Source organism: Neoarius graeffei, chromosome 6 (genome assembly GCF_027579695.1).
Source record: "Neoarius graeffei isolate fNeoGra1 chromosome 6, fNeoGra1.pri, whole genome shotgun sequence".
Lineage (NCBI taxonomy): Eukaryota > Metazoa > Chordata > Actinopteri > Siluriformes > Ariidae > Neoarius > Neoarius graeffei.
The window spans coordinates 54381996-54397255 of record NC_083574.1 but is presented as its reverse complement, the minus strand read 5'-3'; the positions used below and the strand labels follow the sequence as shown (position 1 = coordinate 54397255).

General features: G+C 40.6%; 1 protein-coding gene across 4 annotated transcripts in view; it reads right to left on the bottom strand.

Moving 5' to 3' along the window:
• Window positions 1-15260, bottom strand: part of slc24a1 (solute carrier family 24 member 1) — a 71441-nt gene that overhangs the window by 50089 nt on the left and 6092 nt on the right. Inside the window, exons 3-5 of one of the 4 annotated variants that reach the window (XM_060923870.1) lie at window positions 11404-11466; window positions 10057-10165; window positions 7600-7650 (exon numbers count right to left, since the gene is read on the bottom strand). In XM_060923870.1, coding sequence (XP_060779853.1) covers window positions 7600-7650; window positions 10057-10165; window positions 11404-11466 — 223 coding nt within the window. The remainder of the gene's footprint in view (window positions 1-7599; window positions 7651-10056; window positions 10166-11403; window positions 11467-15260) is intronic. The other 3 variants (XM_060923867.1, XM_060923868.1, XM_060923869.1) reach the window with 3 other exon arrangements.

The following is a 15260-nucleotide window of genomic DNA, read 5'->3' as shown; positions in this document are numbered from 1 at the left end:
TAAATTATGCCAAGTGCAAACAAGTCAAAAACAAATAGAAACATTTTAGTGGGAAAGAAAACACTTACAATAACCTGGTTGCACAAGTGTGTTCACCCCTTAACTAATACTTTGTTCAAGCACTTTTTGCTTGTAATTCAGCACTTAGTCATTTTGGGTCATCTTTTTGAGTCTACCAACTTCCTGATTTGGTCATTTTATTCCACTTTTCCTTGCAAAAACAAGCTCTAGAGGGGGCAGCCATGGCCTAAAGATTAGAGAAGCAGTCTGGGGCCCAAAGGGTTGCTGGGTCAATTCCCAGGATCAGCAAGAAAATCCATGGTTGAAGTGCCTGTGACAGCCTCAGGGCTGTCGGCTTGTTGGGGTGCTGGCCCTTTAAATGGGTAGTTACCTGTGATTGTGTTCACCTGTCTTTGTTTCCTTTATACTCTCCTCTTTTAGGCCTACTTGGGTGGAGGGGATGAGTGGCAGATGTTTGCCCTTTCTGGTTTTGGTCTGTGGTGCTTTTATTGTTCATGTTTCAACATCATGCTTTCACGCATCCACTCTTTGCATGCATTACTAACTGGTCATACTGACATTGTTTGAGTTATGCTTTACATCTTATTTTTGATCCATTTATTAAATAAATTTTTGAGTTTCTAAAATTTAATTGTGTGTCCTCCTCTTTTTGTGAGAGTCTTGAGCCAGACCGTTACAGTGCTCTTGAGCAAGGGACCTAACCCTCAACTGCTCTCCAGGCACTGGGGATGTGTGTGCTCATTGTACAACCCTGATTCCAAAAAAGTTGGGACAAAGTACAAATTGTAAATAAAAACGGAATGCAATGATGTGGAAGTTTAAAAATTCCATATTTTATTCAGAATAGAACATAGATGACATATCAGATGTTTAAACTGAGAAAATGTATCATTTAAAGAGAAAAATTAGGTGATTTTAAATTTGGCGGCACGGTGGTGTAGTGGTTAGCGCTGTCGCCTCACAGCAAGAAGGTCCTGGGTTCGAGCCCCGGGGCCGGCGAGGGCCTTTCTGTGTGGAGTTTGCATGTTCTCCCCGTGTCCGCGTGGGTTTCCTCCGGGTGCTCCGGTTTCCCCCACAGTCCAAAGACATGCAGGTTAGGTTAACTGGTGACTCTAAATTGACCGTAGGTGTGAATGTGAGTGTGAATGGTTGTCTGTGTCTATGTGTCAGCCCTGTGATGACCTGGCGACTTGTCCAGGGTGTACCCCGCCTTTCGCCCGTAGTCAGCTGGGATAGGCTCCAGCTTGCCTGCGACCCTGTAGAAGGATAAAGCGGCTAGAGATAATGAGATGAGATGAGATTTTAAATTTCATGACAACAACACATCTCAAAAAAGTTGGGACAAGGCCATGTTTACCACTGTGAGACATCCCCTTTTCTCTTTACAACAGTCTGTAAACGTCTGGGGACTGAGGAGACAAGTTGCTCAAGTTTAGGGATAGGAATGTTAACCCATTCTTGTCTAATGTAGGATTCTAGTTGCTCAACTGTCTTAGGGCTTTTTTGTCGTATCTTCCGTTTTATGATGCGCCAAACGTTTTCTATGGGTGAAAGATCTGGACTGCAGGCTGGCCAGTTCAGTACCCGGACCCTTCTTCTACGCAGCCATGATGCTGTAATTGATGCAGTATTTGGTTTGGCATTGTCATGTTGGAAAATGCAAGGTCTTCCCTGAAAGAGACGTCATCGGGATGGGAGCATATGTTGCTCTAGAACCTGGATATGCCTTTCAGCATTGACGGTGTCTTTCCAGATGTGTAAGCTGCCCATGCCACATGCACTAATGCAACCCCATACCATCAGAGATGCAGGCTTCTGAACTGAGCACTGATAACAACTTGGGTCGTCATTCTCCTCTTTAGTCCGAATGACAAGGCGTCCCTGATTTCCATAAAGAACTTCACATTTTGATTCGTCTGACCACAGAACAGTTTTCCACTTTGCCACAGTCCATTTTAAATGAGCCTTGGCCCAGAGAAGACGTCTGCACTTCTGGATCATGTTTAGATACGGCTTCTTCTTTGAACTATAGAGTTTTAGCTGGCAACGGCGGATGGCACGGTGAATTGTGTTCACAGATAATGTTCTCTGGAAATATTCCTGAGCCCATTTTGTGATTTCCACTACAGAAGCAGGGGCGGCACGGTGGTGTAGTGGTTAGCGCTGTCGCCTCACAGCAAGAAGGTCCTGGGTTCGAGCCCCGGGGCCGGCGAGGGCCTTTCTGTGTGGAGTTTGCATGTTCTCCCCGTATCCGCGTGGGTTTCCTCCGGGTGCTCCGGTTTCCCCCACAGTCCAAAGACATGCAGGTTAGGTTAACTGGTGACTCTAAATTGACCGTAGGTGTGAATGTGAGTATGAATGGTTGTCTGTGTCTATGTGTCAGCCCTGTGATGACCTGGCGACTTGTCCAGGGTGTACCCCGCCTTTCGCCCGTAGTCAGCTGGGATAGGCTCAAGCTTGCCTGCGACCCTGTAGAACAGGATAAAGTGGCTAGAGATAATGAGATGAGATGAATACAGAAGTATGCCTGTATGTGATGCAGTGCCGTCTAAGGGCCTGAAGATCACGGGCACCCAGTATGGTTTTCCAGCCTTGACCTTTACGCACAGAGATTCTTCCAGATTCTCTGAATCTTTTGATGATATTATGCACTGGAGATGATGATATGTTCAAATTCTTTGCAATTTTACACTGTCAAACTCCTTTCTGATATTGCTCCACTATTTGTCAGCGCAGAATTAGGGGGATTGGTGATCCTCTTCCCATCTTTACTTCTGAGAGCCGCTGCCACTCCAAGATGCTCTTTTTATACCCAGTCATGTTAATGACCTATTGCCAATTGACCTAATGAGTTGCAATTTGGTCCTCCAGCTGTTCCTTTTTTGTACCTTTAACTTTTCCAGCCTCTTATTGCCCCTGTCCCAACTTTTTTGAGATGTGTTGCTGTCATGAAATTTCAAATGAGCCAATATTTGGCATGAAATTTCAAAATGTCTCACTTTCGACATTTGATATGTTGTCTATGTTCTATTGTGAATACAATATCAGTTTTTGAAATTTGTAAATTATTGCATTCCGTTTTTATTTACAATTTGTACTTTGTCCCAACTTTTTTGGAATCGGGGTTGTACGTTGCTATAGGTAAGAGTATCTGTTAAATGCCTATAATGTAATGTAGATCAAGCACATTGCTCGGGGATCATCTGTGCACAGCACTCTTCAAGTTATTCCACAAGTTTTGGATAGGATTTTGATCTGGACTCTGACTGGACCATTCCAGAATGTTGGCCTACTTCTTCTGAATCCATTCCTTTGTTGACTTGGATTTGTGCTTTGGCTTGTTATGTTGGAAGGTGAAATTTTTCTTCCTCTTCAGTTGTCTAATAGATGCAGGGTTTTTGCTTTTTTTTTGCAAAATGGATGGCCAAAAAGTTCTACCAGGGTTTCAGCAGATTGCAGCACATTTTTCCACATGGTTCAGGGTGATTTATTTGGGCTTGATTTTTTTCTTTTTTTGTGAGAAAGGGCTTCTGTCTATCCACCCTTCCCCATAGCCCAGACATGTGAAGAATATGAGAAACTGTCTTATGCGGGGAGTGACCAGCAGTTGTCAGATATTCCTGCAGCTCCTTTAATGTTGCCATAGATCTCTTAGCAGCCTCCCTGATAAGTTTTTGTCTTGTCCTTTGGTCAATTTTGGAGGGACATCCTGTTCTTCATAACGTACTGTGGTTTTTCCATTTGTTGATGATGGCATTCACAGTATTCTATGATCCATCTATTGTTTTGCAACTTCTTTTGTAACCATCTCCTGATCAATACCTTTTCACACTGAGATTCTGTGCATGCTTTGTAATCTCTTTGCAGTCCATAGTTTCAGCAGTCGGATAAACCAAGACAACATCGATAAAATCCTACAGAAACATCTTTATTTGGGGTTAATCAGAATCACTTCATTCATGACAGGTGTATGATAATTACATTTGAACATGAGTTTTAATGTGATTGGTTAATGCTGAGCACAGTCACAGGCCCCATTATAAAATGGTGTGCACACTTGTGCAACCAGGTTGTTGTATGTTCCTTTTTATTTTTTTCCCCTAAAAGTTTTCTATTTGGGCGGCACGGTGGTGTAGTGGTTAGCGCTGTCGCCTCACAGCAAGAAGGTCTTGGGTTCGAGCCCTGTGGCCGGCGAGGGCCTTTCTGTGTGGAGTTTGCATGTTCTCCCCGTGTCCGCGTGGGTTTCCTCCGGGTGCTCCGGTTTCCCCCACAGTCCAAAGAGATGCAGGTTAGGTTAACTGGTGACTAAATTGACCGTAGGTGTGAATGTGAGTGTGAATGGTTGTCTGTGTCTATGTGTCAGCCCTGTGATGACCTGGCGACTTGTCCAGGGTGTACCCCGCCTTTCGCCCGTAGTTAGCTGGGATAGGCTCCAGCTTGCCTGCGACCCTGTAGAAGGATAAAGCGGCTAGAGATGATGAGATAATAAACGACTCATCATGCTTTTTAATAATTGATCATTACATTTAAAGTTGTGGAATGTTCACAAGACAAGTTAGCTCCTGTTACTTATATTACTTACTTTATAATAGCTATAAAACAGCTATTACCACACCAGTCCTTCTTTATGCAGCAAAAAATGCAGCTCGTCATGTTACCAAGAACACAGAAAGCGCAAGTTTTCTGCCCTGAAGAGTGTTACAAAGTGCTGACACTGACTCCTTACATAAAAGTTAAACATTTCCTTACTTAAATCTTATCGCACCTATTTCATTTCTTTTTATATTTTTCTAAATTAAATATAAACATACTTTTTAACTCTGCTAACTTCTGTGTTTATGTGGAGCATGTACCTTACAAGCTCCTTCTTGTGTAAGTTTTTACTATAGAAATTATGACCTCTTAGAAGCACATTAACATAAACCTGTGATCTGATCTGTTATCAGTCACCACTGTCACCTTCTGACCCATCAGATTTAATAATTGAACAGGGCTGTGGTATAAAAGGTTATACCATATGTGAAACCCTTTCATTATCTATCAACATCTATCTCCGTTATCGATTCATCTATCAAATGAATGTTAATCTTCATTCTTAAGGCATAACAGACATATAAGGACGATGAAAATTAGAAATTTAATTTGTCCAACATGCAAATATTAAAAGTTACCAAGGAAAAGACCCACACACATCTTCTCCTCTGTTCAGTGAGTCTCCTATTTACTTCATAATACAGGGTGTTTCAAAAATTTTTGATATAATTTCACAATCTAATACCTTTGCCTGGGCGGCATGGTGGTGTAGTGGTTAGCGCTGTCGCCTCACAGCAAGAAGGTCCGGGTTCGAGCCCCGTGGCCAGCAAGGGCCTTTCTGTGCGGAGTTTGCATGTTCTCCCCGTGTCCGTGTGGGTTTCCTCCGGGTGCTCCGGTTTCCCCCACAGTCCAAAGACATGCAGGTTAGGTTAACTGGTGACTCTAAATTGACCGTAGGTGTGAATGTGAGTGTGAATGGTTGTCTGTGTCTATGTGTCAACCCTGTGATGACCTGGCGACTTGTCCAGGGTGTACCCCGCCTTTCGCCCGTAGTCAGTTGGTATAGGCTCCAGCTTGCCTGCAACCCTGTAGAACAGGATAAAGCGGCTAGAGATAATGAGATGAGATAACTTTGCCAATTCTCGTTCAATTGACCTCAAATTTTAACAGCATGTGTGGAAACAGGTCAAAATTTTATGTTTAATGTTTTTTGTTTTTATCGTTTTAGGTATAGAAATGCCATTTGCTGGAAAAGAAAAGGCGTTTTGTGTGTTAGAGTACGCTCGAACACAGTCAAACAAGACGGTGCAGCGTGCATTTATGAAAGAATTCTCTAAAAATGCACCAAATGCAATGCAGATTTGGACACGGCACAAAAAGTTCAAAGAGGAAGGCTGTCTGTGCAGGGCGAAAGGATCTGGATGACCAGCAGGATCGGAAGAGGCGGTCGAGTGGGTTCGTGAATATTGAAAATTTGTGAAATAGTTCATGGAATCCACATACCTTTGAATTTCTCATTCAGATTTTGAGGAATAAATCTTATATTGCTCAACCTTAAGCCTGTTTGGTTTCATTTGCCTAGACTATGTAGTTTCTGGGATATTTACATCTCAAATAATATAAAATTTTTTGAAACACCCTGTATATTGTGCTTCTAAAAGTGCATCTCCAACTCATTGCCAGGTAGTGTGTTAGTTTCCTAGTTCTCTAGTTTCCCAAGGTCTCCAGCCTCTAGTCATTTCTCTGACTTTAACCTCTAATTGCCTGCCTTGGGATACAGGATGGATTTGTTGAATGTATCTGCTATGAAGTTTGACAATAATTTTCAAAGAGACCTGAAAGACTTTTCAGATATAACCTACACTCCTACTATAATGTATATTTTTTAGGACTGGAATAGTAAAATCAGCTGAACTGCACTTTTTTGCAGGATGTTTCAGTATAATAATAATATAATAACAACAACCAAAAAAACCCTCAATGCATTGTCTCATCTCATCTCATTATCTCTAGCCGCTTTATCCTGTTCTACAGGGTCGCAGGCAAGCTGGAGCCTATCCCAGCTGACTACGGGCGAAAGGCGGGGTACACCCTGGACAAGTCGCCAGGTCATCACAGGGCTGACACATAGACACAGACAACCATTCACACTCACATTCACACCTACGGTCAATTTAGAGTCACCAGTTAACCTAACCTGCATGTCTTTGGACTGTGGGGGAAACCGGAGCACCCGGAGGAAACCCACGCGGACACGGGGAGAACATGCAAACTCCGCACAGAAAGGCCCTCACCGGCCACGGGGCTCGAACCCAGGACCTTCTTGCTGTGAGGCGACAGCGCTAACCACTACACCACCATGCCACCCCCTCAATGCATTGTATTAACTATATTTTAACAAAGTCTCTATTTAAAGGATAGTATGTGTGAATTGAAGAGAATTTATGCATAGTATGCATAGAACTAGGGTATTAGCTAAGATCTTTCTGTAAGATATAAACAAAGATATAAGAAGGCTCCACTTAGAAAACTAACTCTCCTAATGTGTTCTGCAGTTTAAATAAACAGATTTCCAGTCATAGCCAAAACAGCAAGCATAAGATTATCTTTTTAAAGCTGCTGTTGAAATAATATACTGGGCTGCATCACATACTGCTTGGAGCTTTACATGAATCCGTTAGGGAAGCTGCACCAGTAATTTTGATCAGTATATACAGTGTCACTTTAATAAAAGCATGCATCTTTCCCAAATGTGCCTTGTATCAGATTATCTATGCTGTTCATTTTTAAACAGCCTTTTTGTTCATTTTCAATATATCTGGACCTGACTGTAGATGGCAGATATTTGAAAATACTCCGTTTATACTGTATATGCTGTGGAATTTCAACTGTCTGGCTCCACTGCCATAAATATACAACTTACATATAAGCTTATAACACAAATGCAATCAAAAACATCAATATTTTCATTGTAACACTGACATAGCCACCACACCACAAACATCCACAACGAAATGGGCATAGCAGCACACCGCAGCATCTTACCTTTACTTCCCAAAGAGCTGCTGGGCTTTGTACCCCCATTTACCACTGAGTCTAATAAGCAGAGATTCATATGAATGCTTTTGAAAAGAATACAACGGCAGCTTTAAATGACTTTGTACCTCCCGACCTACACATACAGTACGTGATGTGTTTCATCTCTCATATTGAGTCAACTCGTGCCAACTTGTTTAAATCATATAACAGCTAATTCTGTCATTTTTAAATTTCATGATGGTACAATACTGGAAGAATCAAGAGCACACATGTAACAAATGTATGTTTGCATGTGAGATAAAGCCCAAGCCCCATCTCTGAATAAGAGGTAGGGTTATGAATAAATTATTCAGCACTTCAAAGTCATTATAACAGCGGCTTAATGATACAGAAGTGTGCTCTATATTGAGATTCAGGTTTAAAACATAGTTGTCCATGCTGGCCAGTACAGTGGTGTTATATACTTCTAAAGAGCTGCATACTACCCTTCTGGCCATGAGAGAAACATGCTTCAGTACAAACCCCACACTGTATACATTAACAGAGATAACAATTACACAAAGTGGGTCATGTGGAGTGCTATGTAACAGGTGTGCTGTATCTGTTGTGTATGAATAAGGGAAGAGCCTTGATAAGATAAAGGGATTGCACTGCTGGAGGCTGGCTCTCAGCCAGCTTTTATGAGCTCTATCAAAAGCAGCTTAATATGCTGAAGCAGCCCAGTGCTGGCAGCTTGAGCAAGGACCATGAGGCTGCAGCTGCAGCACCATTCCTTGAGGATGAGGTTAAGGTCATCAGATACTAGAGTCCTTTATATCCTCCTCTTCCCTTACCACTGGCCCCTAGGCCGGCTTCCATGGAGATCAGTTCAAACGCACACTGGATGAACATGATCTAACCCTGGCAAGCTCAGTCTGTGTTTCATTCTGGCGTTACATATAGCTCACTGCAGACTTGTGTGCAAAACTCCTATGCTATGAGAGCAAGGGATGGGTATACTGTATAACTAATTACTTTCACCTCCATGTGTATTGTTTTCTCTTGTTATTTGTGAAGCATCTCAAAATTACAACTGTAACAAGCGCAGCGAGGTTTTACAAGAAATGAGCTGCTGCACTGAAAAGCCATGGGATTTGCATGTAAAATTAAGTGTCTATGTAAAATGATATACGATATGTACGATATCGTTTAAGATATTTAAGATATTGTAACCTGTGTTCTAGTCGTTTTTGTATGATATGACAATGTCGTGATTATGTTACAACTCATAATTCTGCCTGATCGTTGTATGAAACGACCCAGCACATTTACACTGGCATGTTCAGTGGTGTGACAAGATAAAATGCCACAGAGCCGTGACTATTCTTATGAGTCATTTCCATCCCTGCTTCCCTAACTGAATCACTCATCACGCCATAGACTGAGAGAGGCATTTATCTGCTTAGTCTCAATCTGAATTTAGTGCTGCCTTCAGTTGAAATGCTTTGCTAATCCATTTTACTCAGTGAAGGGCAAAGGGACTCACTTGTATCACACCTTGGCATATTTTGTTGTTTATCTACAGGAATTTCTACTTTAACCAAAGAGCATGTTGAATATCTTATTATGAATTAAAATGCTAAATGCATAGGATGCAAACCAAAACATGAGCTTAAAAATAATATGATGCTGATTTTCAACATTTCTCCGCTTGCTTTACAACAATGTCAAATCAAATAACGGCATTTCATACTGATTAAATTGCTCATTAAGTCAGAATTGTTTTTTTTTTTTACAATATCTCTAGGCGGCACGGTGGTGTAGTGGTTAGCGCTGTCGCCTCACAGCAAGAAGGTCCTGGGTTCGAGCCCCGGGGCCGGCGAGGGCCTTTCTGTGTGGAGTTTGCATGTTCTCCCCGTGTCCGCGTGGGTTTCCTCCGGGTGCTCCGGTTTCCCCCACAGTCCAAAGACATGCAGGTTAGGTTAACTGGTGACTCTAAATTGACCGTAGGTGTGAATGTGAGTGTGAATGGTTGTCTGTGTCTATGTGTCAGCCCTGTGATGACCTGGCGACTTGTCCAGGGTGTACCCCGCCTTTCGCCCGTAGTCAGCTGGGATAGGCTCCAGCTTGCCTGCGACCCTGTAGAACAGGATAAAGCGGCTAGAGATAATGACAATATCTCTAAATGATATCATCTGTGGTATTGTTTTAAATCTTTTGGGTTCTCCTCTGAAAATCTATAACTCATGAAAAGGGCATTTTTATTCGTCTTGAAATTTAGAATGTATACCTTGCCTCTTCCAAAACCTTGTCTTTCATCACCATCCGATAAGATCTACCCCCACTCTCAGAAGGCTCACACGACCATGAATCATGGTTCTCAGCTTTACTGGGTACACTGTTATTTAAAAGGCCACACGACTTCTACAATTTATGCTAAGTGGCTTCCTTTTATAAAGGGATCCATCACTGAAGTGCTCTTACCCTCACCCAAAGGATCCAGTGTGTGAATCATGAGCTGGAAAATGGTGTTCCTCATGGTGCTGTTATGCAAAGATGCTGAACTGCCTCCTCGTTGTAGTATGGGCCTCGGCTGAAGACAGGGATACAGACATACATTTCATTTCATACAGACAAAAAATACAGATAGGTAGCTTTCATTCTCATAATGTCATAAGAGCTAATAACTAAATAAAATATGTTTTACAAAAGCATGTTGAAGGCACTGCTGGAAAACATTGGTACGGTAGTTCTACTCAGATTAACCTTCATCCTACCAAGTGGGGTCCATCTGCACCCCGCACCTATATGTTTGTTTGCCATTTTAAAAATATGTGACATACTGCCTCACCGTTTTATGAATTTGTCGGAATTTATGTCTTAATTAAAACACTAAAGCACCGGAAGATCAGATTTTTGTATTGTGAAGGTATAATTAATTTGTTACTGGGGTCCAACCGGACCGAGTAAAGTTTATCTGTCTTTCATTTTATAATTGAATAGCACACTGAAAGTTAACTTCTTTTATTTCTTTTATGTTCCATAATGAAACTACCAAGGCATTCCTTCTTGGGGTCCGTGTGGACCCCACTGCTGCAATAAGCACAGGCTGCAAAACAAAAGCCCTAAATTATTTTACAATTACTTTTTTGTTTTAAATTCTGTAAGAAAAGACCTAAGTTGTAATCCAGAATGTTTTACAGCTGCATGAGCTGCAAAAATCATGTATATAATGCCAATTTTTTTGTGGCGCTATAATTTGCTACATGTATGCTAGTTATTGCAATATTATTGCAATGTTATTGCATTTATAATACATCATTGATATTCAGCCATAGTGGATTTTGTTCTTCAATAAAGTTATGTCTGTTTGCTGCATTGAATTGATTCTTACTGCATTGATTTCAAGGTATTCCCTCCTGGGGTCCATACGGGCCCCGCCTGGTAGTTTGTGTATGTAAAATTGGCTGGTAGGATGAAGGTTAAGTGTGTTCTTTATGCCTTGGGCCCTTTAGTGTATTGCTGTTATTAATACAAGATGTTCTGAACAAAACTTATCTGGTGATTTTGTCTTTATAAGCTTTAATTTTAAAGAAAAGTATTGGGGTCCAAACGGACCCCACATGGTAAGATTAAGGTGTAAAATAGCATGGTAGGATGAGGGTTAAGAATCCCATGTTCATACGATAGGACATGTGAAACTCATTACACATCTAACATACTGTATATGACTTTAACTTGTGTGCATTTTGCCTATTTGATTTATTTTGCTTCTTTTTAATGTGATGGGAACTATTTTGCTTTTCTTCATTTTAATTATTTTTTTATTACCTTTAATCGATTCTTGTCCTCCGGTTCAGGAGTGGGATTATCATCAACTGATGGCCCATTTTCCTGTGAGAAACAACGATTTGAATCATTACAGAAGACCAAAGTCACAGAAACTGAGAATATTTTCTTCTGTTAAATTCCAATTCAAAAATTCATGTTGGCAATTAGATGCAATGATGACGAATAATAAAGTTCACATGTCCTCAGAGGTTGAAATGGGATCAGTAAAGTTGGTAGTGTAATTGAAACTCCTGAATCCCAGAAAGCACAATTCACTGAAATAGACATTGATAGGTCTAAACAATTTCAACATTATATGTATCAGGAAAAAAAAAATGCATCATGCTTAGATATCTACACAGTTATTATAGATATATGAAAAAATCCATTTGTGTGGCATTGACATCAACTAGTGAAATGTCAAATATTTCCTAGTAGGTACTCAATGTCAACCAGTTCTGTATCATCTAATTATCTAATGGGACTCATTTATCAGTATAACCACATTGAACAAAAATGGATCTATACAAACACCAGTTAATCAGATCCTCAAACCATAAATCAACTAATAGATAAACCCTAATATCAGCCAATTTTTACTATCCAGACAAATTTGAAATCTGTTTCAAGTCACGCACCATCATAAATTATCCATCCATTATCTGTAGCCGCTTATCCTGTTCTACAGGGTCGCAGGCAAGCTGGAGCCTATCCCAGCCGACCATGGGTGAGAGGTGGGGTACACCCTGGACAAGTCGCCAGGTTATCGCAGTGCTGACACAGAGACAAACAACCATTCACACTCACATTCACACCTACAGCCAATTTAGAGTCACCAGTTAACCTAACCTGCATGTCTTTGGACTGTGGGGGAAACCGGAGCACCCGGAGGAAACCCACGCGGACACAGGGAGAACATGCAAACTCCACACAGAAAGGCCCCTGTCAGCCGCTGGGCTTTAACCCAGACCCTTCTTGCTGTGAGGTGACAGTACTAACCATTACACCACTGTGCCACCCTCATAAATTATCATCATCATGAATATTTAAGGGAGGTGTTCTGACCCAGCATGACTGAGCCATTCTTTAAGTGGCCAGTTCTCTGAGACAATGAGAGAGAGAGAGAGAGAGAGAGAGAGAGAGAGAGAGAGAGAGAGAGAGAGAGAGATTAACTTTACTGATCCCAAGCATGCAGTTTATTATGAAGCACTGTTTATTGTATAATTGCTTCGTACACACATGCATGCCCCTGCACTAGAACAGATATCTTTCTCATACTGTATGTCGTCTTAGTTATATTTCTGTTCAGACAGTAAAAATTAAACTTAAATCAATTGCATGCATTTACACCATGGTATAGAACTTCCTTCCTGATCCTTCTGGCTCCAGTGTTTCACTGCCCTTTACCCACATACAGTAATTGTAGCTGTGTGTCCCTGTCTGCAAGTCTGCAAACTGTGTTTACTGGTAGTATTCAGCTGAGTTCTGTGGGTTTCCCCCTATATCCCTATTTCCCTCTATCCATACATCCATTATCTGTAGCCGCTTATCCTGTTCTACAGGGTTGCAGGCAAGCTGGAGCCTATCCCAGCTGACTATTGGTGAGAGGCGGGGTACACCCTGGACAAGCCGCCAGGTCATCGCAGGGCTGACACATAGAGACAAACAACTATTTCCCTCTACGATAATATTAACAATTTGTCTGTATTCTTGGAAATGCACTTCATGTTTATTCCCAAATATACACATAGTAATAATTTAATAAAACATATTTGATTTCCATTTTCCAAATGGGTTTTCTCAACAACTTAATACACTTTTGCGTAATCCAGTGTTTTGTTTTGTTTTTTACAATTATGTTCTACATATAATCCAGGTTATCTGCGCAACTAAAGAATAAATTAATTTGACTATTGCATCTTTAAGAAATTTTAAAAGTTTATTTACAGTAAAGCACGAAGCATCTACCTTGAAGACAAGCCATTATTTATCAGATAAGAAAGTCAGATTCAAATTACACATTCTTATCTTAAAAACATCTTTATATGAAGAAGAAAGCCTCTATTTGTCATATACACATTATAGTACTCTAAAATGCTTCTCTTTGCATATCCTAGCTTCTTAGACTATGTTAGAACTTGAACCCCCGACCTTCAGTCAGTAATCAAGAACCTTAACCACTGAGCCACCCTGGCGCCAATGTTTATATGCATGATGGTCGCGTGAAAATATGAAGTTTATCTTCGAATGATGAATGTATATATCACAAGTGAGCGAAGCAAATGACTGATATATTTTTCAACACGAGAAGATAAATTTCATATCTTCACGTGACTACAATATTCTTTATATTATATGGACACATTCACAAAAAATATGCAAGCTACTCAAAAGAATTTTAATTTTGAACCAGTTTGCCATCTTGACAACTCACATCAAGCCAGTGGGAAACCACTGGGAGTGACGTCATCGGAGTGAAATATCGGGAATTATTATACATACAGGACACTTTTTCCATGGAATAAAAACATGCATTCTATTCCCTTCTAGCGGGTTTCATTCATTTGGTTAGATAGCATGCAATATTGTTAGCATATCATTTATCCTACATGTATTATGCCTCTCTACCTAATGGAGAATGAGCGTTGAATATGGTTTACGATACTGCATGGTTGTCAAGACAGCATGACGTCACATGTCAGAGCTGACATGAATATCCACTGAGAAACTTTTCTGCTGCACATGCGCACAAGCATTTCTTTGTTTGCCAGGAAAGAGAAAAACAAGTTGAACACCCGAAACGCTACCAAAACTTCATTAGATATTCTTCACGCATATTTACAAGCAGTGGCTAACCGGTACTATTAGAGCTGGGACTTCAGCTCAGCCAAAACTTAGCCAGACACAGCAAAAAAATATAAGAGGGCAAAGGATTTTGCAAGGGATTATCGATAGGCTGCCGCTGTGTGTAGTTGTCAATGTTGATTTTAAAAGTAACTAAGTAAATTACATAGGGAAAAGAATACTTAAGTATGAGTGAAAAATATTAGGGCGAGCGTGTGTGGAAGAAGAGTCTAGACACAGAAATCTTAGTTTCTCGGTCGTTAGCCTGTGCTCCTTGTTCTCGATAGCACTGGCTTGAGTGCTTAGCATTCGCTAACACTACTGATGAACGCTACACTGACTGGAAGGTGACTTCACTGCTGCGCTGATGGTGCCGACTCACAAGTAAGCTAGCGTTGGCCTTCAAGAAGGCAGATATGCTGATGAAGAGAGTGTGTATGTATAATAATAATAATAATAATAATAATAATAATAACAACAACAACAACAACAACAATAATAATAATAATAATAATAATAATAATAATAATAATAATAATGGCTGGCCTTTTTTCATGGCATATCAGATATATTCCATTCAGCTAGCATGATACTGAATGAGTCAATATCATGCTAGCTGAATGGAATATATCTAGCTTACCTGCGACCCTGTAGAACAGGATAAAGTGGCTAGAGATAATGAGATGAGATGAGATACCATGAAAAAAGGCCAATATTACTTAAATATGCCACTCAGATCTGCAGTGTATTTTGTACGAAAAATGGGAGTTTTTCAACACGAGAAGATAAACTTCATGTCTTCAAGCCAACATGTGATTTTCTTTTTATTATACAGACACATTCACAAACAGAAAGTACCCAAATTTATCAAAAGAATTCCTCACGAGTGTAGATTTTGAAAAATATGTTACTCAATGTCCTGGATGTAGTTTGTATGAAAACCACGGGTGGCATATTTGCCAGTAAAACACTATGAATAGGATTTTGTGTGTTAAAAAGAGGGGGAAAGGCCA